The 25419-nt window shown below is 37.7% G+C and overlaps 1 protein-coding gene across 2 annotated transcripts; it reads right to left on the bottom strand.

Moving 5' to 3' along the window:
- Positions 1–7088: 7088 nt before the first annotated feature.
- LOC122142355 (CD44 antigen-like) lies at positions 7089–23764 on the bottom strand. 2 transcript variants are annotated; one of them, XM_042752721.1, is made up of 7 exons: positions 23247–23764; positions 12648–12813; positions 12415–12551; positions 12253–12333; positions 11054–11305; positions 9576–9657; positions 7089–8919 (listed from the first exon to the last, which is right to left on the bottom strand). In XM_042752721.1, the coding sequence occupies exons 1-7, from the start codon at positions 23311–23313 to the stop codon at positions 8793–8795; spliced, it is 912 nt and encodes a 303-aa protein (XP_042608655.1). In that variant the 5' UTR covers positions 23314–23764; the 3' UTR covers positions 7089–8792. The 2 variants fall into 2 exon arrangements, with proteins under 2 accessions (XP_042608655.1, XP_042608654.1); XM_042752720.1 differs by having other exon boundaries at positions 12648–12816; positions 23247–23724.
- Positions 23765–25419: the final 1655 nt, after the last annotated feature.

Raw genomic sequence — 25419 nt, 5'->3', positions numbered from 1 at the left:
TTCTGATATTGTCATCTTATAGCATAGAACTATAATAATATAGGAATCATAAAAAAAAAACTGAAGACTTACATAACTAAAGCAAACACTATTCACCAAAATGGTAAGTTGAAAAAAAAAGAAAAGAAAAACAAACATCTAAACCTTAATTCTCAAAAAAAGAACATCTCGGGTTACGCATGTAACCATGGTTTCTCAAGAGGGAACGAGATGCTGCGCCCCCTAGGGGGCACATTGGGGGAATGCAGCCTGCATGACCGGTGTCTGAAGCACGTTTGAAACAATGCCAATCTATTGGCCTACCTGGCCCCTGACATCATAGGCAGGACGCCCGGAAGTATAAAAGGGCATCTTCTGAATAAGTCCTCCACATTAGCTGTCTGAAGGAGACGTAGACAGGTAGGCCAAAGGCTTTGCAAGGGGGTGCAGCATCTCGTTCCCTCTCGGGAAACCATGGTTACATGTGTGACCTGAGACATTACCCTTCTAGGGAACTCAACGCTGCGCCCCCTAGGGGGCACATTGGGGAACAAAATCCAATACACCATGCCGAGGCACATGCCTGTCCACCTGGTGGGAGAGCACCAAGGAAGCGACAGACAAAGCCTTTCCTCAGAAAGGGGCCATGCCACTGATGCCATGGGCCACTCACGCAACTTGGCAGAAATGGGGGAAACCGAATAGATCAAGGGGAACATCCCATCCAAGTTAAAAGCACAGCTATCCTCAGATGCTATGTGAGCAGAACTAGCCTGGAAACACAAGACCACTGAGGAGGTGAGCCTCTGAAGGCTACTTGAATCCCAGGTAAAGAGAGTAGCTGCTGAGCTAGAACACAGCTATCCTCAGATAGCTGTCTGTAAGGTCTTATGTAGGCTTGTGGACCAGAATAACCAGGTAAACCCTCCTATGAGGCTGCCCAGACCACATAGATATGGCTATCTACTTACTACACTAGCATGGGAGATATTACTGTCTAGGCGAGGGCTCAAGGAGACCACTACTTAAGAAGGGGCGCAGTCACTGAGCTAGCACACAGATATCCTCAGATAGCTATGTACCAAGGAAGGGCTACCAAAAAGGGGGACCGACTGAAACTACCCAGACCACAAAGAGTGGTCTTTCTACTTACAACCCAAAGAAGGGAGACAGCACTGTCTTGGTAAGGGCACAAAACCCCACGCAGGGGAGCGATCTCTGAGCTAGCACATAGCTATCTGAGGATAGCTAGGCTCTAAAAAAAGGGGACCACTTCATGAGAGGGCTCACCGCAACTGCAGTAGAGCACAGCTAGCCTCAGATAGCTGTTTTCAGGTAAGCCTATCCTGCCGTCACAGTGGCCGGAATGTTACCACCCTCAGGTGGCTATACTAAGGAGGACCCCAAAGCGTGTCAGTCCCAAATAAACAATATACAGCTAGCCTAGATAGCCTTCCTGCAAAGTTGCCCAGACCACAGAGAGTGGGCTATCTACTTACTACCCTAGCAGGGGAGATAGCACTGTTTAGGCGAGGGCTCAAGGAGACCACTATTTAACCCTCTGGAGTCTAAGGGTATTTTTGGGGCCTGGAGAAGTTTTGTCATGCCCTGACATTTGTGCTTTTTTCAGTTTCTTATAAATATCTAAATGGCTAAAGTCTAATCTCACTGTAATCAGCACAAACTAGGCTATAATAATATGTGAGCAGCATGTATGTACATGATTGTGTTTTTGAGAAAAAAAATGTTATGCGTGGTAAGTGAAAAACTAAAAATGTTAAATCACTTAAAAAAGGCAATAAAACACATACAGAAAATTGGTTCCCGGGACTTTTGAGAACTGGAGCTTGTAGCCTAGATTTTTTTTTTCTAAATGATGTGAAAATCATCTTGTTTACTCACTTACAGAAAACAATATATTGATTTAAATTTTCTAAGACACTTTTTGTTGGTAAAAGTCATATACGAGTAGGTGTCAACTATCATGAATTCACACCTGAGAAGACAAAGGCCTGCATAATGAGCTGCATAATGAGCCATTCAGTCAGCTGTGTGACTGAGAGGGAAGAGTTACAAGACAGAATGTGAGGACAAAATAAATGTATATAATTTTATGTTTGTAGTTTATTTAGAATATATTTAATTATCCCACAACATAAATTAATATTCACTTGTGAGTGCAGTTAAACAGTTTATTAGGAAAAATCAAAGCTGACTTTCAAACTGAATTTTTTGCATCATTACTCCAGTCACACAATCCTTCTGAAATCCTTTTAACAATCTTATTTTCTACAAAAAAACATTTATTGTTATCATCAGCATCATCATCATCATCATTATTATTATTATTATTATTATTATTATTATCATTAATGTTGAAAAGAGCTGAGAATATTTTTTTTCAGGTTTTTTAGGGGGGATAAATTGAAAGAACAGCAATGATTGTTACATTTGTTACAGTTAAATTTATTGTTACATTTATATTATTTACATCAAGCTTTTGAATGGTATAGTAGTGTATATTGTTATTGAAACTTCATAATATTTCACTTGATTATACATTTAGTAAGGAATTATAGTTAGGAAAAAGTCTTTGGAAAAAGTCTAACTAGTAAAATGTTTACACATTATGTGAAAACTAGTACAAGTATATAAATAAATAAAAAGAGACTTACTCATGTTTATGATCTCTGCTGAATAAAGTGCTTCATTCTTTTTTTTTGAGGAAATCCAAATCTCAAATCCTCAACCACATCACATCTTTTTGGGGTGAATTATGTCTTATTCCTCTCATCGTTAAGCAAACAGTAAAATAAAAAAAACTTGAAGAACAGTCTCGCTGCGTTGTCTTCTGTTGTGTGGGCGTATTCAAGCTGCGCGCTTCAGTGAAACATTTGAATCTCAAAAGCGCGCTCGGCGCGGGGGCGTGGTCGCATTAGAAGATAATGAAGGGAGACGTGAAAGACAGATATCGCGTTTTCATGTGGATTACTTTATCACAGAATATTTGTTTTTGGCAGCACTTGTTTAGTTTAAAAGTAGACATGTCAGGCTTTCTATAGATATCTCTCTCAAATCACTCTTTTGAATATTCACGGAGTTACAGTTCATTTTAATGACGTGTTTGTAACTGAAGATCATCGCAGACAAAGGCTGCAGACAGCACACCTTGTTTGTTATCTTTATTTTATAAGTGCACAAAGTTTTGTTGTTATTATGTCTGTATACAAAAAAAAGTAGACCCTTTACAGATTCGATTGATGTATTGCTCTTTTCTGTACGATCAAAACTGAAAGTGTAATTTAAGTTCTTTTCGGGGTTATCAGGAGAAAATACCCCAAAACGCGTATACGCGTTAATCGACTTCAGAGGGTTAAAGACCCTAGGAAGGGGAGCAATCACTGAGCTAGCACACAGATAACCTCAGATAACTATGTACCTAGGAAGGGCTACCAGAAGGGGGGCTCGACTAAAACTACCCAGACCACAAAGAGTGGGCTGTCTACTTACAACCCAAAGAGGGGAGACAACACTGTCTTGGTAAAGGCTCAAAAGACCGCTACTTAAAACTCTAAGCAGGGGAGCAATCATTGAGCTAGCACATAGATAGCTAGGCTCTAGGAAAAGGGACCACTCCACAGGAGGGCTCACCTCAACCGCAATGGAACACAGCTAGCCACAGATAGCTGTATTCAGGTAAGCCCAACCCACCATACCAATGGCTGGAATATAACCACCCTCAGATGGCTATACTAAGGAGGTCCCAAATCTGCATCAGAGCCCAGATAGCCTTCCTACAGAGCGGCCCAGACCACATAGAGTGGTCTATCTACTTACTACGCTAGCAGGGGACATAGCACTGTCTAGGTAAGAGCTCAAGAGACCGCTACTTAAAACCCTAAGCAGGGGAGCGATCATTGAGCTAGCACATGTTTATCATCAGATAGCGAGGCTCTAGGAAAAGGGGCCCACTCCATGAGAGGGCTCTCTGCAATTGCAGTAGAACACAGCTAGCCACAGATAGCTGTATTCAAATAAGCCCATCCTGCCAAAAACAATCCATGTCAGTCCCACAGTAGGCTAGCAAAGCACCGTGCTATTGACCAAGATCTCACAAGAGGGAGATCCAGACCATCAGTAAATGATTCGTTAAGAGCGAACAAACATTATAGATAAGATCAAGCCTGATGTAAGCAGTAGCCATAGCACTAGAGGGCTAAACACAGCTATCCTCGAATAGCAGTTCTCTCAGATAAGGCTGAAGATTGCCTTGGCTATGGAAATGGGCCATCTAGTTAAAACCTCGAAGGGGGACAGCACAGTCCAGGCAAGGGGCTCACATAGACCACAATCTACAAAACCCCAAAAGGAAAGCATTCTCCACACTGGAACACAACTATCCTCAAATAGCAGATTCATAAACAAAGACTTCAGCACTTACTCGAGAACTTGTGCCAAGGGGAACCCAACCTAGTTATTAAAATCTAGGCTATAATATAGCTGCCGTCAGACCACCATATTCCAGAGCAAAAAGATATTCCCCATAACCACTCTAGCTGCTGAAAACCCTGGGAGAGAAAACTCGCAAGCCTCTCTCCACGGAATATTTAAATATATTCATGCCCAGCGAGGCTCTCCACACACAATAACATGCATATTAGAGAGTCACAGCCAAGTTGAATATAGGTCCGCCCACGATCTCGCAGGATCAGGGCTGAAACAACTCTGTGCTCACACTTCATCATCATAACAACCCAACAACATCTGTGGCATCTGACAACCCGTATAGAGAAGGAGTGCAGATGCCACAGATCAAAGCGATGACCGCGAGGTGAGATAAACTGTGCCCCGCAACGGTGGAACCAGGCCGCTCGAGACACAAACGCTCTGTTCCGTATCCCTCGGGAATAGTAACAAACACGATTGGAACCTAGACATCGTGACTCATCACAATGAGCGCATAACACTGAATGCACGTGCTCTTCGCCGAGACAAACGCAAAAGCAGAAAATGCCCCCGAGTGAAAGTGACGTGACATACAGCCAAGTATGGTGACCCATACTCAGAATTCGTGCTCTGCTTTTAACCCATCCAAAGTGCACACACACAGCAGTGAACACACACACCGTGAACACACACCCGGAGCAGTGTGTATCATTTATGCTGCGGCGCCCGGGGAGCAGTTGGGGGTTCGGTGCCTTGCTCAAGGTATTGAAGGTGGAGAGAGCGCTGAACATTCACCGCGCTGTATTTGCAGTATTTGAGTATTTGCGGTGCCTATTAGAATCCAAACACAGAGGCATACATTCCCTAAGACACTGCTTGACTCGAGTGATATCTGCGGGATCCAAGAACCCAAAAAGGGCATCTCAACCCTGCGAATTCCGTGATCCAAGTATTTGCGGTGCCTCGGCAACAGTGGGACACGAACCATGAGATGCAAACGCTTGTCACTCATCTCTCGAGAAGAGGAACAAATGCGAATGGAGCTTCTCATTGGGTAACACTCACAATGAGCACATTCAGAGCCCTTCAGCACTGAACGAGCAAGCTCCTGACCAAAAACAGACGACAGATAGATTGTGTGCATCCAGAAACCTCTGGAATGGAGGCACACACTTCTCACACCAACCTGCCTTGGTCTCTTCCATAGAAGGGGAACTTCTGTTTTAGACACTCCAGAAATAAAGTCTAACTGGTTAGTAATGCATGAAGCTGGTGATGTTGTTTGTGGAGATGATTAATCATCTTCTGCTGAGATCTTGAGAGATTTAATGTCTTTTATTTCAGTTGATTTAATCTAAGGCTGTGGCTGAAGTCAGTTCTTGTGTTTCTCTTTCCTTCAGTGATTGTGCTTGTTAACAGCAGCTGTTCATCACTAATGTTCAATCAGCACTTAATTAAACACATATTATCTCTGTAACTTTAACACTGCTTCAGTGTTACTTTAACACTCTTGTAGAGTGGGACCATATTTGCTTCGAGCAGTGTTAATTTAACACTCAGGATTTTACCATATACGTCTGCTCAGACCCTGACGTGATGCTAAGCACTTTTCCACATCAAAGCCAGTTTTTTACAAATATGAGCATCGGTGTGGATTTAAGTGTACGCTCACTCTGATCAAATCTGAGCGTATGTGCACTTTATAAATGAGATCCCGATGACAATGATTTCTTCTCAAGACCACTCGCCACAAAGTAGCAAAGTCCAGTTAAGCTTGCTGGTTACCTTGCATGTGACACTTGCTTCACTCCATCCCAGCCATCAATAAGCTGTCTAAGTTAAACACACCTACCTGCCTGTGAACGGCTTTTTAGCTGTGCTGGTCTATTATTCACAACCATGCGAAGCTGGGTAGACTCTGTGAGCTTTGAAAAGCAGCTTCTGCTGAAACTGCACAAAAGTTTCAGAGGGTGAACTGTCCGGGATGTGTTAGTATGTCCAAGTAAGGCTCTTGCCCAGCTGTTTGATTTCAGGGCATTGGGTAAAGTTCATAGTGTTTACAAAGTTTCAAAATTATTTTTAGTATTCTTTAAATGTGTTTTGTTGTCTGGATCTTGTCTGATTCAGTAGTTACTGATGAAAATTCATTAAATATCACCAGCTGAGATGCATCTAAGAACTTTGAGTAGTTTTGTGAAGAGTAATTTGTGCTTTTACCCAAGTACTTTTTTTAACACCAGTACTTGTAAATGAGTAATTTCAGCAATGTAACAGTATTGTACTCGAGAACAAATTTTCAGCTCTGATCTGGCATTCAAAGCAGTGAGCACATTATCATCTTAACTTTACTCCTCCAGAATGGAAGAGAACTGAAATGAGGAGCAGAAAGCAGGAGATGAAGTATTTGTTATAACTTTATTGAATAATCTTATTTGCTTCTTGCTCAGTGATCTGCTGATTTATCTGACCAGCACTGATTAAACCAGTGTTATACCAAGCAAAGGCACAACATAACATTAAACATATAACATTAAAAGTAACCAGTCATTTATTATTTTAATAGAAAATTAATATTAAGAAATAATCAAACACAGAGAGATGAAACAGCATGCAGTACAACGTAGATGTGTGTTTGCTCTCTTGATGCCCCACCCCACCCCACCCCACCCACCCACCCACAAACAACTATTGCCTCCTTTTGTTTTGTTTCAGATGTATGTCCATCTCAGTCTCTGAGGTTCTCCTTTCTTCTGTTTTCGTACTTATCATTTTTTCTGGTCATGTTTTTACAATGTAACACTGGAAACACTTTACAGTCTGTGCACTTACATGCAATAATTCATGATGAACTAATGCACAGCTGACGTATGACTCATGCAAAACTAAGCCTTTCATTAACTATTGCCCAATCAGCAACGAATAAAGAGTTCATCTGGTTAATAAATTAAGTCATATGATTTGTTGTTAACTACATGTGTCATCATGGATTGATTCCCTATCAACATCTCGTAAATTACAAACAGTGTAAATGAATTACCAAAATGTTTCAAAGCCATGTATTTCAACTTCCAGCTGTCTGAATTAATAAATCATTACATCATCATTAGCAAAGATTTTATCTATGATTTTGGAGGACTGAAGCACACCTCGTCTAGGTGGTGGCAAGTAGCAATGAACATGCTGCTCACAAAGATACTCAGAAGACGTGAGAGAACAAGTAAGGAGCTCTTTCTCACACAAGGCCAGACAAAGTGGGTCTCTGAGCTGTGTGCTGTGATGATGAGATGATTGACGACTGGTGATGGTGAGCATTGTGATTGGGTGACGGGACGAGACAACAGCCTAATTCACTTACTGCTGTCTGTCATTAACATTAAACAAACAGTAAGAGAAAATCACTCACTGCCCTTGACTTTTGTAGCTTTCACAAGACTTAATCTATAATTTATACAGTTACGAATATGCAGTTTTATTTTACATTTGATTATTTTATTCAATTTCTTATTTTGTTAGTATTTGCTCTACTGAATTTATTTGTGTTATTACTTGTAATTTATTTGTTTTTAATTATTGACTGTTCACAAGTGTTTAATAATGTTTGAACTTATTAAACTTATATTAGTTAGGCTAGTACTAGGTTTTTTTTTTTTTTTATAATTAATTTTTTAACCTAATTACATTACATTACATTGTGCTTTGAATTAAATGGCAAAGAATGTGTTTGGATCAGGTAAATGGATCAAAATCATTACCATGGGAGCATATTACTTAATATAATGAGTTAAAAGTCAGATGCCTCTACAAGTCATAACAATGTTATCTTTGCAAATTCTCAGCTAATGTTTTTTTTTAAACCAGACAGCTGGAAGTTGGAATACTGTACACGCTTTGACTCACTGTGGTGAACATATTAATTTCCACTATTGGTTAAAGCTAGACATTGATAGAGAATTAATCCATGATGACACATTTAATTCATATATGTCTTACCCCCGGTTTCACAGACAAGGTTTAAAACTAGTCCCAGATTAAATGTAAAATGTAAATGTAAGATGCACACCAGTAAGGTTTTTTTTTTCTTTTCTAAGGCATGTTAATAAAAATGACTTAAATGTGCTAATTGAACTATGGCCTGATCCTGGTTTAGTCTAAGATCTGTCTGTGAAACTGGGTCTTAATCTATTAATCAAACATTTTATCAGATGCTGATGTAAGTAATGAGTGGCTTAGTTCTTTATAAATCAAACATTATCTCAAGACTATCTGTGCATTAGTTCAGCATGAATGAAGGCGTGTTAGTGAAAAACTGCTGGTGTTCCCATTCTTCTGGGTTTCCTCCGTTCACTTATCCACACTGATCTGTTACGTTAGATCTCAGATTCAGTATTCACGAGTTTGACCATCTCCTGCTCCTTAGTGAATGAAGCTGCTGCACCCTTTTCTTCACTGCTGCTCTCTTTTGTAATAATCAGAGTCTGTTTCTTGCCACACCATCTGTGGAAAAATAAAACGTGTACATTCACTAAAACCCAAAATCACTGTTAACTTAATCAATTGCTGGCAGCTATTTTATAAATCCAATAGTTTTAAAGTTAGAAAGTGTAAACCAAACCTATTCTTTATTTCTGTATTTTTTTATTTTTATTAATTAAAAAAAAAAAAAAAATCTTGCTGTTGTCTACTGTCTGTTTATTCTTTTGGAGCACAGATGTTTAAGTGCACTTGATTTAAAGACCTTTAGGGCCTGTTCAATACCCACACTTCTGGGTGCACACATAGAGAGGAAGTACAAGCAAGACGATGCCAGGTCTGAAAAACGGCAACACTAACACACCCTAACCCTAGCAACTTTGAAGCGCTACATTTAAGAAACCACAAGCCTTCCTTTAGAAAAGCAGCCTATGTTCATCTACACGACAGCCATGATATCGTGGTTTCTAAAGCCAGTTGGCAAGACTTAATAGCAACTGTTTTAGCAACTCAGCTTTCATAATAGCTGTGTCAATCAAATGTTCTTTTACACACATTCAAGATCACACTTGCACACCGTGGCCAGAATTACCAGCAGTACATAACACAAGTAGACAAGTACAAATTGACAAGTGTGTGCATTGTGAGAGGCTGGTGGTATTTTTGTACTTACAACATACCTTTTTCTGTTTGCTACAATAACACAGACAAGCAGAATGAGAAGAACTGCCAAAATGATGGTGAGTAAAATGATGAGCCAGTCTGAGGATTAGAACAAATAATATGTTATTTCAACCAAGCAATAAAGAAGAAGCAATGCAGTTGTGCAAGTCAGAGTGCAAATTACAAAAGAATCATAATGGCAGAGGTTTGGGTGTGTTCTTAATAAACAAAATACATATGTTCATGTGTGTTCTCCCAGTATGTGAGGACAACTGCTGGTTTGTCTGCCATCAGCAAATAATCAAATAGATAATTACAATTTTTAGACAACCGAAAGCTGTTAGACACAAGCGTCTGATAAACTTGTGGTTTAACTTAAAAATATGCTGCTTTAAACACAGGCTGTTTTAACAGAGTTATTTCCTATATTCAGTTCAACAACACTCAGGGTCATCTTTGTTTTGCATTTGTGTTTGTACTGCAAATGTATTCATGGGATTAAAAATTCAACTTCCACAGTTATGAGACTCTACCCACTGTTCTGTTTTCTGTCAATGCCTTTGGTTTTGCATGTGGTTGCTAAACTTGCTCATGTCGATAGTGTTTCGGGTTGGTCGAAATGATATTATAAGTTTAATGAGTAGCATTACGACTGTACATGTACTTGAAAATGCCACAGCTCTTCATATTCCCCATCCTTCAAAGATGGTGATCAGACCTCCTAAAACAGGGCTTTTTAACTCCAGTCCTGAAGGGTCAGTGTCCTGCTGAGTTTAACACTCACCCTCGGTCCTGGAGGGCTGCTGTCCTACAAATTTAGCTCCAACTTGCCTCGACAGACCTGCCTGGAAGTTTCTAGCATGCCTTGTAAGAGCTGATTACTTTGGTTCAGGTGTGTTTAAGTGGGTTTGGAGCTGAACTCTGCAGGAGCAGGACTGGAAACCTGCCTGTTCAGAATTGCTTGCAAATAACAGATAGATGGGTTAAAACTGGGATTGATAGTGAAGCCTGCAGGACACCTGCCCTCCGGGACTGGAGTTGTTGAAGATCGCTGACCTAACATTGTTAAAAAAAACAAAACAACAACAGCAAATTCTCATTATGTATGTTTTGAAGCATAGGTACTGGTTTGAGCTGGTTTAAGCTGGTCCTCAGCAACTAGCTTCTGCTCAGGACCAGCTCAGGACCAGCAGTCATGCTTCAAAACATACCTAATGAGCATATGCCGTTTTTTTTGTTTGTTTTTCTCAAGACTGCCTTATAATACACACCCTGGTGACATGCTGTCAATCTAGGCTTGTTAAAGACTCAGAATGAATACAGACAAATACAGAAGCACAGTAACAGAACAAATTAAAGAAAAGGGCAGAAGTCATTTTCAGTAACAATTATACACAATTAAGATACAGAATAGTGTATTATATTTTGTAAAGAATGAACTGATGATAAAAGAGATATGACAATTCCCATGATGACTTTAAACAGAAAATGTCACCTGCTTTATTTGCTGTAGTTTCACTGGTAGACGCTGTCTCACTCAGCCCTGAGGAAGTTGTGGACTCCATATCACGTGTATGACGGATTGCCTGGTCATTTGTTTGATCAGTGCGGTCCTGTTCCACAGGGCTCTGTGTGGGGCTGCTCTGCGTCCAGTGAACTGGAGTCGAGGACTCAGACACAAATGTGTCTTCAGATGTTGAATTTTCAGACTCTTCCCCTCCATCATTTGTCTGGTGTGTTGTGACTTCTGTCAAATGACAGTTATGCAGAACTTCACTTGCTGTCTTGTAGATATTTACATGAATTTATTATACAACCAGCATTACTGGCAAAACTAACAAATCAAAACAGCTTAGCATTTATTTGGTCATTCTTAAAGAAATAAATCGGTCTGTTCAGGGATGGAAAGTTTGGCAGGGTTTTTCTGAAAACTTAAGAACAAGTAAAACTGATGCATGTACACATGAACTCAAAGATAACACTGGTCTACAGAACTTGTCTGCTTAAGAGATAAAATGTGATATTAATTATGCATTTTGATGTGCTGAATTCAAGTATGACAGTTAAAACAATTGATTGGCTGCTGTTTCCAAGATAATTCAGTTTTTACACTTTATGTCTACAGTACCTGTCACCTCTCCTGTGTATGTAAAGTCTTGAACACACTACACGATTTTTGCTTATGATTTTCTGCTGGTTTACTGTCTGGAGAAGTTGACGCTAGATGCCGAAGGTCAGAGCCAGTTTGCAGATTTGAGCTGACAGATTTCATTGAAAATCACGCAGAGTATGATGGTCACAGCCTCTGATTCCATCCAGTCAGAGGAGATCAAACATGTTTGATATTTTGAGCAGATATATTGTTTTCATTTGTTTAAGGCGCATGTTTCTGTGAGTAGTGAGTGATCCTCCGTCATTTAGTGTGTGATGGCCAGTTTTTCTTCTTTGACTATTTACAAAGTCGGTAAGTGTATGAAATCTGCTCAGATTTTAAAAGTCGTGTAGTGTATTCCAGCCTTAATGCTTTAAAAATCAGCAAAAAGGGTTATATAAATAACATTTATAGTATTTATAATAAAAGGCAAAAAACTATTTTTCCATTGTTTCAATGTGACATCATTCGCTGTGCTCGTAGAACATATGTACATACTGTTTAGTGTATGTGTGTGTGTGTGGTGGGGGTAACCGTCATACCTGTAAACGCTGAAACAGAGTCATCTGTTTTGTTTGAAGTGTCAGGGTCAAACTTAGCTGTGCAGTTCTTCTCTGACGTATCTGATTAAAATGCAATAGTTTGTTAAAAAGATAATTGATTGTGTGTTGTTTAAAATTTGCAACATATGGTGCAAATCAAACCTTCAGCATCATAACAGAATGCGTCGTATTTTTTTCCATCTAAAGTTGCCGTGATGATGCCCGTTTGGTTGTTAGCACAAATTACATGTGGCGTGTGACGGAGTATCACCACATCTGAGCTGTTTATCCATCCGTACCTGCAGACAAAATGTACATATTTAGGTGGAGCGCAAGGTATTAAAGATTCTGTATGTTTAATTGTCATTTGGCTATGTTTAGCTGAATATAAGAACCTGCACGTCTCTAGTCCTTTATTGTAGGCTTGTTTCACCTGCTCCAGACTGGCTAATGAAGAGGCTAAATGCTCACACAAGCTCCTGGCCTCCTCAAACGTCAGACTATAGCGTTCTCTCCCCTCCACGTGAAACACTCCAGCATAGCTGCAGCTCCGTGAACGCACTGCTACAGGAGAAACAGGGCATTAACGATAGTAATGAGTCAATATTATTCATACAGTGCCACTCTAGAAGCAAGATTTTCTGAAACATAGCAGAAGAATGGAGAGAAGGGAAACAGTGATAGAGATTTAGTGCAGATTTGAGCTTTAATCGTAAAGAGTGAAAGAAACTGACAACACATAAAGATCAAGAGCTTTAGGATCATTTAATAACACTTCACATCTGTCTGGCAAATTTAGGTGTCACGCTGCCGGGGTGGATGGAGCAGGTGAGGTATGGATCTAATCGCAGACTGATTTCCTTAAAACAACATGAGGACATTTTAGACAACAAGTAGAACACAGGAAGAAGCTAATACAACCATCAGAGTACAAACCCAGAACTACTTAAATGTTAAAACATGAAGTGACAAATGACGATTTAAACTGAGGTTGAACGCATAGATATTGTATGACATAGATGCCTCATTTGTGACTGTTTCTATATACAAAACAATTATAGTCATTCTTTAATGTTATGTTTAATTTTCAAAGCTTACTATAATATTGCCTTTATTTTATTTGCCTCTTAAGGGTAGCAGCTTGACAGGCAAATATATGGTACTATGGAGGAGAGAAGGCAGGCAGAGGTGAAGACTGAACTGCAGGAGCTTTAATTAATGTAACAAAACAAACAAATAACCAGGAACACAGAAAGCAAGAGAACAGAAACATGAACAAGCAGAAAGACTACAAACTGACTACAAAATGGCACATGGGACAGGAAGTAATACCAAAGTCCTGAGAAGACGAAAGGAACTTTTAGCATATGAAATCTAAAAACATATTGTAGAAATCACAAATAAGGTGATGCAATGCATGTTTTGTTCATTGTAAAATAGTTTGTTCAGATGAATTAAGATATATTAAGATCACGATTGAAATGATTAAGGTTGGGACAGCATTTGGACAAATACTTTGATCAACAAAATCATTTTTGTTATTAACATGTTAAGTGTATTCTTGTTCAGTTTACACAAAATAATAAAATGACTCCTCTTTCTTCAAGCTACTTTTTACATTTGTTAGAAGAACACTTGCACCACTTTTAGTAGGTCCTAGCCACTGCATACCAGGAACACCTTGCTGTCTATGGATGGTCAGCAAGCTCACAGATTTCATCAAAAATATCTTAATTTGTGTTAAGAAGATGAACAAAGATCTTATGGGTTTGGAACAACATGAGGGTGAATAATTAAGGACAGAAATACATTTTTTTTGGGGTGAACTATCCCTTTAAAGTATTATTTCCAGTATAACGTGTTGAATGAAAATACAAAATGTGTAATAATTCTTTATATTCATTTTTTTTAACCGCTCTTTGTGCCGTGCCTGATATGCTCTGGCACCCGCTGGTTACAGCCCCAAAGGCCTCCTTTTAAGTATAAAAGCGTGTCTGCAAAACACGTTCAGCAAAATCTTTCCGAAGGAGACGTGTTGGCAAACCCAGTGCATGGCAATGGGACACCACTTCTCATTCCCCTTTTTAGGGATTCATGGTTGTAGTCATAACTTAGAGGTTCCCTTTCAAAGCTGAACTTTGACACGACGTCTATGACAGTATGGGGAAGCAATGCCCACTCACCATGCTGAGGGAGTGCCTTCCTCACTAAACTGTAGATACCATACTGGGAATAGAATAACCTGACTCAGCAGATCAACCAGCTAGAGTCAAGATGTGTAAACCCCCAGGGCCTCTTTATGTGTCATACACTGCTTAGTAGTACCACTCCCTGAGCCAGTTTCTTCCAACAGTAAAGGAAAGATACTCAAGATTCTACTCTCTATTGCAAGTGAAGTCCTGGCTTTTACAACCTTCCTTCCTTCATTTCAGGGTAGGTGTAAGTCTTATAAGCCCCCAAGAGCAGAACCCTAAAGGAAAATGCTTCACATTTAAAAAAGCCCATAGCTTACCAAAGGGATTGTACTATCAAAGCAGAGCATACATCCCTACTACAAGAGCCAACAACAGTTATAGAAGGAGGTAAATAAAGCAGAGGGACTCTCGTGAGTTGCCTATCATAATTCGATTCACCCTGCTCTACCCTAATGTAGTACTCAAGCAGACTACCAAAGGGAGCATGAAAGGTGCTGGAAACCTCTATACTACACCCTTAGTTTTTGCCACTCCTCCAACGGGACCTTAGGCCCTACTTCAAGACTCCAAAGTATCTGAGGGAGAGCAGCTCATACATACCTTGAGTAAAAATGCTCTAACCATCTAAAGTGGAGCGATATCCCCACTTTAGGACCCACTAGTATTTGGGGAGGAGGGGTACCTGAAGTTCTCTGTTCACTTTGCTAAATGCCTTCATTCACGAAACTACCGCCAGGTGGCACAAAGGGACGGATTGCGAAATGAATGTAATTGTAATATGAAAGGAAGACGTAAAACAACAATAACATATAATATATATATATATATATATATATATATATATATATAAAAAAATAATAATAATCTTCAATATATATATATATATTTATATATATATATATATATATATATGGATTAAAAGCTAAATGTTTTCATTTCGGTTCATTCTTGGTTAAAAAAAAATAATAATAATAATCTTCAGCTTCCATTTGCAGAGCGAAATGAGAACGGCCCATCATTTACAAATAATTCTTATTAACTCTGTTATTAATCTCCAAATTTCATACTGCTAACACATTGCACTTTTGAATTATGCCTTTACTGTGTGACCAAAAATTGTGAATTGTGACTTTGATCGTGCCTCACGCGCACATATTCATTGGAAACAGCAGTCGTTCAACGAACCATGCGGCACGAGCAGCGGTCCACTTTGGCATATTTTTGTTCATTGTGATTTTTTTTTTGCGTAGATAATGAAACACATGTGAAATCCAAAGCCTATTTTACCTCATGAATAAGAGTTTAGCTTCAAATGGGCAACATGTTTGGATTTGTCCCGAATGAGAGAGATAAGCCCAACCTTACCTTATGTATCACTTTAAATTATTTTAAATTATTATTTTTGTTTTGTTTATAAGCCTATATTATTATATACTGCAATTATATTTATACATTACAATTATATATTTCTAATTATTGTTCTGTTCTAATAAATTTGTTGAATTTAAAGGATTTGTTGTAAAGTGAAGGGAAACTAAAAATATCCTGTTGGTACATTATAACATTATTAGGCCTGCCGTTATTATTTCTGAATGTAATAAAATGCAACTCTCACAACTTTATAAAATTTATTTTCTCTAAAATTTATTTTTTAGCGTGTTTTTTTTTTTAAAATGCAGCAAACGAAAATAGGCGATTAATCGGTTAAAATGTGTTATTGTGGGTTAACAGATTTACATTATATACTTAAATACGTCTTTCTTCATGTAGACTGAATGTTTTACCGCCTTACTAAATGTTGGGCTCATGATCAATGAGTTGTATTCGCTCAAACCGCGGACGGTGAAGCTGGGTCAGTTAGAGCTCACGCTCTCTGTGAAGGTCTTAAAGCCTCCCTCAAACATCTACGTTCACAAACTTCTACGATTTTCTTAAAAATAATGATTAATTATCAATTGATAATTTGTTATTATTTTGGTCTAGTGAAAATAATAATATGAGCTGCGGGAAAATAATGAATAAAAAGAGTAAGACTGCTGTGAGTGCAGGCATGTTTCAACCCAGTAACAACACAGCGTTCCTCAGCCAAAAAACAGACCGAGTTCAGTTCAGCTGGAGGGGGTTGGGGTAGTTCTGTATAGCTTGTGGGGGTCGAGATAAAGGTGTGAATCTCTTGCTCTTTCACATGAGGGTTTCAAACTTGCAGAACAGGTTTTTAGGACATATTGGTTTTAAAACAACTTTAAAGAAAGGTTTGATCCACTTCAAATGTTGACCACTGTATAGCGCAATATAGTTTATTAGTTATTATAACTTAATTTCAGAGGAAGTTGCTAAAAAAACTAAAAAAAAAAAAAAAAAAAAACAAACAAACAAACAAAAAACTTTAGAGAGAAATACAACCTTCACAGATTACATAATGCTTTCGTTTTGAATTGATTCGTTTAAAAGACATTTCAAGCTTTCTGTAGATATATTTCTCATGTATGTGAGACACCACAATTTTAAGTTAATTCATTATCAGGAAAAAAATCACGTGATCGAGAGGGCGCCTCCCTGTCATGCATGTGTAATAATTTTCTTACAAACACTTGAATATGAATAATAATTCACATTTTGCATATGCATTACAAAGCAATTTTTTTTACATGCAATTATCCAAAATAAAACCAAACAAGGTTTGTAATAACAAATTAGAATAAATGCTGCACGTGCACTCAGCATCATGCAGAGCAAATCTTGCACTGATATTTTACAGAATATTTACATTTAAATGCAGCTACAATTTATTTATTTATTTATTTATTTATTTATATGTTTTTTACTTAAATTACATGAAAGCAAGTAAAGAAGACTGAAGTTGTCAATTAATGAAGCTCTTTTTTTTACATTGTGAGTATTTCGTTGATTATAATGAGAGAACTTGAGTTTGTACATGAAGACGTTTTATTAATCAGTCCATTCTTTAGATTTTCAATGATTTAGTTAAATCGTGCAGGTTTAATTTATTCCTTTCTTGTTTTAATTAGTGCCTCACGTTTTACTAAAATAAAGAAAATAATTTATAAAACACGCAAGCCTAGCTCACTATGCTATACACTTTTAATGCTCCAACGCAAAATAAACCACAATTTATTTTGAATAATATAACACATAATTCATATTATATAAATAATACTGCACACTATTTAAATGTGTCAAATCTAAAATATGGTGTAGAGAAAATATAAGCACAGGCTTGACATTTATCCTGCATGAATTCGTTCTAAGAAACGCACATATCTTCATAAGGACTAAACTTTCATCTGTGAATATTAAATATTTTTTCTTTCATTTTCCCTGACTGCAGTCAAATATAACACTTCAGTGAGGCAAAGCTGACGGCTATTTGCAAAAAAGTGCTTTGATGCGATTGTTTGAAAACTTGTGATTAAAGCGCCACTTAGCGGTCAAAAGCTGTAAATGCACTTTGTAGACGCCGGCGGCGGTACGAGCGGCGGTAGAACCAACGTTTTGGATGGCCACCTACTGTATGCGCTAAACCATGGAATTGCAGATGTTTTTTCTTGTTTTACCCCCACCAGATGGCACTAATCAAGCTTCAAAACTTGTATTTTAAAGGCATTGAATCTATTTTAACATGAAATACTACATCAATTGAAAATATTTTATATATATATATATATATATATATATATATATATATATATATATATATATATATATATATATATATATATATATATATATATATATTAGGGGTTGCACGACTACTGATTTCTGCTAGTCGATTTCTTATTTAAAAAATACTCAAGTTACTCGACTACTCGTGGTTCATGCTACTGTAAATGAAAAGACATGAAATGGTTCTTATCAATAAACACATATTAATTCATAGCCTAATGCAACAATTATATATGTAAATTGTCAAAACTTTATAATTATGACATTACATATTTATATTTTCATGTAACAGCCAGTATTTGTATCTGTAACAATTACAAAATTATTTGTATCCCAATTCGAACGTCGTACAGTTACTTGATGAGATCTTATAAGACCGTTATGACTATCTTTTTTTTTTCATAGTTATCACTGAACAAGTATGCCGTGTTAAACTAAAATAATTATTAATTTCTAAAAATATATTTATCATGCAAGCAGAAAGATGTCATGACAAATGTTTAGTGATCATTTGAACACGACTGAATCCATTCAATGCGCACATTTTCATTACGCAGAACTCTTTAAGCGAGTCTTTTTTTTTTAAACTTCACTAAACAAATGTGTGTGTGCCACGCAAACCAGCAAAAGATAAATATGCAAATATGTAGGACACAAAGAAAATGTATCTGTATCTAAGTTGATTATTAGCCTACTCCTGAGAGAGAACTGGTTTGGTTTTTGAGAGACCGAGATGCGCAACGCGGCTGTTTGATTGGTTAGCGCACTGTGCTTATTCCATTCATTCGCATCATATCGTAGCCTAAGGTTTAAATCATTGCCTTTTAAATATATACAAATAATAGAACATGTATGATGTATTATTATAGGTGATATTACTCTTGCCAAGCTCTGATTTCTGAGAGATGCACGGAGAAGCAACAGCAATGCTTGTTTGATTTGCGCTCTTTTCATTCATAAAGTTTTCAAAACATTCATTCACTTCACACTCTATTGCGTGACTTTAGAGTTCTGTGTATAATATAGCGCTGATCCCCTGATCAACTGTTATCTAGCAAACACCAGACTGTGCCAGCTTCAGCCGAATATTCAGGCAGAATTATTCCTTGTCCGTTATTCGTTTTTGAAGCCATTATCCGTGCCATTCCGAATAAGGTTTTTGGCTCCGGGCACACCCCTAATTATTACATTACATATTTAAATTTTACATGCAACATAGGGCTAGATAAAGTCATAGAAAGTAACAGCTACACGCAATATTGTAATCCTAAAATTCACTTCGTACTTGCAAACTCTGCATTATGGTTAATGCATGCTCGAGTAGTCGATTGCTTCCAACAGCGCCGACTAGTGTTTGAAGTAGTCGATCACTCGACTACTCGACTAGTCTTTGCAAGTCGAGTAGTCTTGCAAAGACTAGGGGGGTAACATTTTAGGTGTCCGGTCCGGTCCGGTTTTGACCGTGAAGATCACAAGTGTGACTCACAAAAGAGGAGCACCAGAGGGTTAATTAAAAAGTGTGCACATTGGTGAAATATTGATGTATTCAGACATTTACTTCATGTTATTTTGATATAATCATCATTATTTCTATTCATTTTCTATTAAAATGCAATCTGATGAAAATGGACTTCAACCACTGTCTGCCTCTCTCTCTCTTCTGGGATTGAAGATGATTCTCTGTAGATCCATCAGTCAATATTTTTTGATCATAATTCCCACCTTCCAGTAACTGTAAAATTCTGCACTCTGTCCTGTATTTTCTTTCTTTTTCTTTGACAAGTCTGTTTCACTCATGTTATTGGTCTGGTTGTTTTGGGTTTGTTTTTTTGATCTGTGCTGATTTGGGGAGGAGCCCGGGTCCTTTGTTAGATCATCATAACGTTCTGCTCTGCTGGAGAGCTGGACCTTTACCATTACCTTTATTTTAATTTAATTTTTGTTCATTATTTGTTTATTTTTTGTTAGTAATTTATCATCTTTATTTGGAAGCCATAAATGTTTTGTTTAATATGATATTTTTGATTTTGACTTTGATACCATTGAAGCTCTCGCTGGTTTTCGTTTGAAAAGCTGAAATTTACTCCTGCCCAGTAGCAAGTCTCTTCAGCCAACAAAGAGTTTCCCACAATTACCTCAAAACAAACACATCTCACTCTGACATCTTTTATGCTGAGTTTTTACACAAAACACTTGAAAATCCCACACAATGCAAAAGGGTTAAAGTCAAAGTAAAACAGAGGTGTGTAAGTGGGTAGTAACTGTGGGGCTGAGGAAGCTTCATTTTGTTCTCCATTAAGGATTTTCATTGGTATTGCTTTCATCAATAGTTCGGACACAAAGAACCTCAAACAGGATTTAATATGTGAAAGTGAAAGTTGTGACATTTGTCAAGTATAGTAACCCATACTCGAAATTGGTGCGCTGCATTTAACCCATCCAAGTGCACACACACAGCAGTGAAAAGTGAACACACCATGAACACACACCCGGAGCAGATGTGAAGAAGAGATCAATGATATAATATAAATATAGCTGCAAGCAGCAATTACGGGGCCAAGCACTCCAGAGGCAAGTTGAGGAGCTAAGCATGGCATGGACCATCAGACCAAATGCAACAATGAGCAATTACAGCAATTTTAGGATGATTGTAATTGAAATGCTGGAAAAATCATAAATACAACCTCCAGTAGCGTGATTTATTTGCTTATCAAGTGTGACCAATAGGTGGTGCTGTTATCAAATCGATGTGGTGTGTTCTGTCTGAGTTGACAATGACACACAAAGTTTAGTGTCAATATGCCAAAGCACTACAGAGATACAGCTACAAGTGCCATTTTGGCATCATGCCTCAAATTCGTTGCTGTAGTATGCGAAAACGGTTTTGTCTATCAACACAAAATCCATAACTTTTAGTCAGCACAGTCTGAAGATCATCTGGCTCGATTTTGGTGAAAATCAAACCAACTGTTGATGAGGAGTTTGAAAAAGTAGGTTTTCAACATAAATCAAAATGCCGGAAAGGAAGTTCAGCTTACTCTGACATATTTGGTATCTATGTTGTCGGCATAAGCCACAGCATATTTTGAGATGAGTTTCATTGCAATAAGCTAATGCAATAAAAAGTTATTAGCATTTTTATAAATGTAATTATTAATGGTTAATGAATGGTTTATTACTCTTGACCAATAGGTGGCGCTGTTACCAAATTGATGTGGCATGGTCAGTGTGAGGTGACAATGACACATACAAAGTTTGGTGCAAATATGTCAAAGCTTTGCAGAGATATAGCCTCAGAACCATTTTGGCACTGTGCCTAAAATCCGTAACGGTGCTGCATGAAAACGGTTTTGTCAATCGACATGAAATGCATAACTTTTTGTCAGCACAGTCTGAAGATGATCTGACTCGATTTTGGTGAAAATCAGACCAACAGTTGAGGAGGAGTTAGAAAAAGTAGTATTTTAACATAAATCAAAATGGCGGACAGGGAGTTCATATTTCCTACAAAAAAAATTGATATGTCTGTTGTCAGCATGACCCAAGGAATATTTTGAGACCAGTTTCATTACAATAGCCTAATGCAATCATAAGTTATTAGCATTTTTGGAATTTTTATAATTAAGGGTTAATGAATGGTTTATTACTCTTTGCCAATAGGTGGCACTGTTACCAAATTGATGTGCCGTGGTCAGTGTGAGGTGACAATGACACATACAAAGTTTGGTGTAAATATGTCAAACCTCTACAGAGATACAGCCCTCAGATGCAGTTTGGCATCTTTCCAGCAAATTCGTTCATGCGCTAAACGAAAACCGTTGCGTGTAGCAACATGAAATCCATAACTTTTTGCCAGCTTTGTCTGACGATGATCCGAGCCAAATTTGGTGAAAATCGGACCAATGGTCTAGGAGGAGTTTGAAAAGTAGGTTGTCAACATGAATTAAAATGGGGGACATGAAGTTCAGCAAATATTGGTAAAATTGTGATTTTTGGCCAAACCATTCAGAAGTTATAAGCAAAAATATGCATTTTTCATATCTCCTGACCACTAGGTGGCGCTGCGTCCAAACACTGAAGGTATTCTCAGGTCATGCTTGTTATAACACACACCAAGTTTGGTCTCAACATGTCAAACTGTTGTGGAGTTATAGCCTCACAAGCATTTTTGCGTCCTTTTTGTAGAATTTGTTTGTGTGGTATTCGAGAACGATTGGACGAATCAACTTGAATTCCATAACTTTTTGCCACCATCATCTGAAAATGATCTGAACCAATTTTCGTGAAAATCAGACTAACCGTCTAGGACGAGTTCGAAAAAGTAGGTTTTTTAAACAATTGAAAATAGCGAAAAAACTAAACATTGCGATTTTCTAATTTGCGATTTTTTGGGGTCCATTCGACTCTGCATGAGCCAAGGATTCAGAGGAAAAAATAATTTTCCTTCTGTGCTTTATGGTTCAAAAGTTATTAGCATAAAGATATTGAAAGTGGTGGCGCTAGAGAGTTGGAGTTAGAGACTCCAAATTTGCTATGGTTAATGTTGACACTGTCCTCTATCAGTGTGCCAAATTTCACAACTTTCCCGCAAGCGGTTCTATGGGCTGCCATAGACTTAGACAAAAAATCACGCTAACGAATACAATCGGTGCCTAAGCACCTTCGGTGCTTGGCCCCTAATAAACCACAGAAGCAAGATTTATCAGATTTATTCACCCAACTCAGATTTGGCAAGTCAACCATCAAAGTTTCCAAGAACTACATGTAACAAACCTCAGAACAAAATGTTACCACAGTAACTGCTTATGAAAACAGAGAGTGCATTTTTGGAGGGGCACGGAGATGCTACAACACAAGCTGAATATTTTAACGTGAGGAAAAATCTGGGACCAGAATCATTCTTTCACTTGCTTTTCAAACAGCTTAAACTCCTCTGGCTCTTTACTGGTTTGTTTTTGTAATGCTGAAATGTACAACTGCCCAGCATATCTCCCTTTCCTCTGTAATAAACAAGTGAGCACTGTTTATCTGTCCTCAGACACACACTTAGCGCTGCTCCATTCATACTCAAATTCAAAGAAAGATGTGTATTGTTCCTCTGACGAGTCTTCTTACCTGTGGTAGCTTCTGATCTCGAGGAGGCCAGTAATGCAGAGGTGAGACCCAACAGTATAATCCACATCCTGATGCTGGTGAGGGATCTGTATGTGAATCCAGATGATGTATAGTAGAGCTTAGAGTCTGCTGCAAGTTTGGAGATTTGAGTGTCTGAACTAATAAAGATCAGAGGAAAGGGAAGTGCATGTATAACCACACCCTTCTACATCTGCCTTCACTCTCTCTCTGGTGTTTGTTTGGTAAGAGATTGACATCCCTCACCTCCAAATCACCCTGCTACTGCTTCTCGTCACCGTTAACATGTTTATTCATTTATTTATTTTCATATTTGAAACTTTTGTTGGTCATTTTGTGTGAGTAGCTGCAAAGATGATAAAATAATTTTGGCAAGTTGAATATCAAAGTTTCCAAGAACTGCATGTGACAGCTTCTGTGAGCTCACAAAGAGCCTCTGCACCCAGTGAATCACATAAAATATCCAGGCATAAATCAAAAGAAAATATACATAAAGCCTATTTAAGCATGATCAAGATTTGTTTCACTGTGACATTATTTTAAACACATTTCCTCACAAATTCTCATGACTGGTTTACACAAATTAATGGTGAAAAATACTTTTTTTTCTTTTTTTTTTCACTTAGTACAAATTAGAGGCAGCGCATCTACCACACCAGCATTCATCAGCCACATCAGTGACTTCATGAAATAATTAAGCCAACTGACTTTTCAGATCAAGATTCACAACAGAAAGTTTCTTTGTAAAGCAACAACAGCTGACAAACACAACTGACAATATTAGCTGCATTTTAAGTTTCTCATGAAAAACAGAATCTGCATTTTGAAAACAGGACAAATGCTTCATTTGTCACTGCTGTTGTGTTCACGTTTATGTTGTCATTATTAATTATGTAATGAACAGAATAAACAAGACGCCTTCTGGAAATTCAGATCTTCGAGATAACTCTCCTCTCACTTCCTGTGTAGAGCTGTTACTTTAATACTGCTATGTTTCTGTCCTTTGCTATGGTGATGCACACAAACAAATGTACTGTAAGCTACACAAACTCCTGAACACCTGATTCAGTAAAGACGAGTCTGCTCAAACTGAATTTCACTGTAACACTTTATAATGCCTTATTTAATGTCTGTCACACAAAGATATCATTTAAATTCACAATAAAGACATTTAAGGCACAAATCATGTGGCTACTACAATGCTCATACAGATCTGACAAAGTCATACAAGAATTAAAAAAAAAATTACAAAAGATATAAAATAATAAGCATATTCTTTCAAAATCACAAATATCAGAAAAAAGAGAAGAATTATTATTGTACCTCTTACAAAGAATTCAAAAGAATTGGGTTTTTACAAAATCACACTGATCTGTGAAAAAAAAAAAAAAAAAAAAACACAGGAAGAGGTTGTGACAGTTGCGGTGTTGCAATCTGCACCATGGTAACACAAACACAAGAGAAAGTGCTAATGAAACACTTCTAAGTGAGTAACTAGCAACATAGCACTGCATATCCAGTATTATAACTGTGCTAAGTTAGCATACAAATACACACAAAAATATATATAAAAAAATTCAAACATTTCATTACTTAGTAATTAATTTTCTGATTTTTTTCTAGAGTATACTCCTTTGGATGGTGTGTTTGATGAATTTACTACACAAAATTTATCTTGCGAAGTTAAACGCATGGACTGCAAACACATGATTTAGTACCCAAATAATAGGCCTACACACATTCTTTCTACTAGGGTTGCGTTTCACTACATAAAATTATTTAATAAATATCTGTTTACAATCAGCACTTTTCCACATGTACACAGGACAAAGTTAGAGGGTGCACACAATCTGAGGGAGTGCAGAGCCATGATCACTAACCAGAGGTGGGTAGTAACAAGTTACATTGACTTCATTACATTTTTTGGGTAACTAATACTTTTGGAGTATATTTAAAGATGGGTACTTTTACTCTTAAGTAAATTTTTTGTGGAAAAAACTGTACTTTTACTTTGTTACTGTGGGCCACGCTCCTCTCGTTACTTTATCTTAATGCAATACAAGTTATAAATGCTTCAGTTTATACCAAACTAGCTGTATACTTTTCTCTGGGCAATGAACGATGCCCATTCGCGAATGATTCATTCTTTTGAGTC

This window comes from Cyprinus carpio, chromosome B25, assembly GCF_018340385.1.
Source record: "Cyprinus carpio isolate SPL01 chromosome B25, ASM1834038v1, whole genome shotgun sequence".
In the NCBI taxonomy this organism is placed as follows: Eukaryota; Metazoa; Chordata; class Actinopteri; order Cypriniformes; family Cyprinidae; genus Cyprinus; species Cyprinus carpio.
The sequence above is the reverse complement of the archived record's forward strand: the minus strand, read 5'-3'. Positions and strand labels throughout refer to the sequence as shown.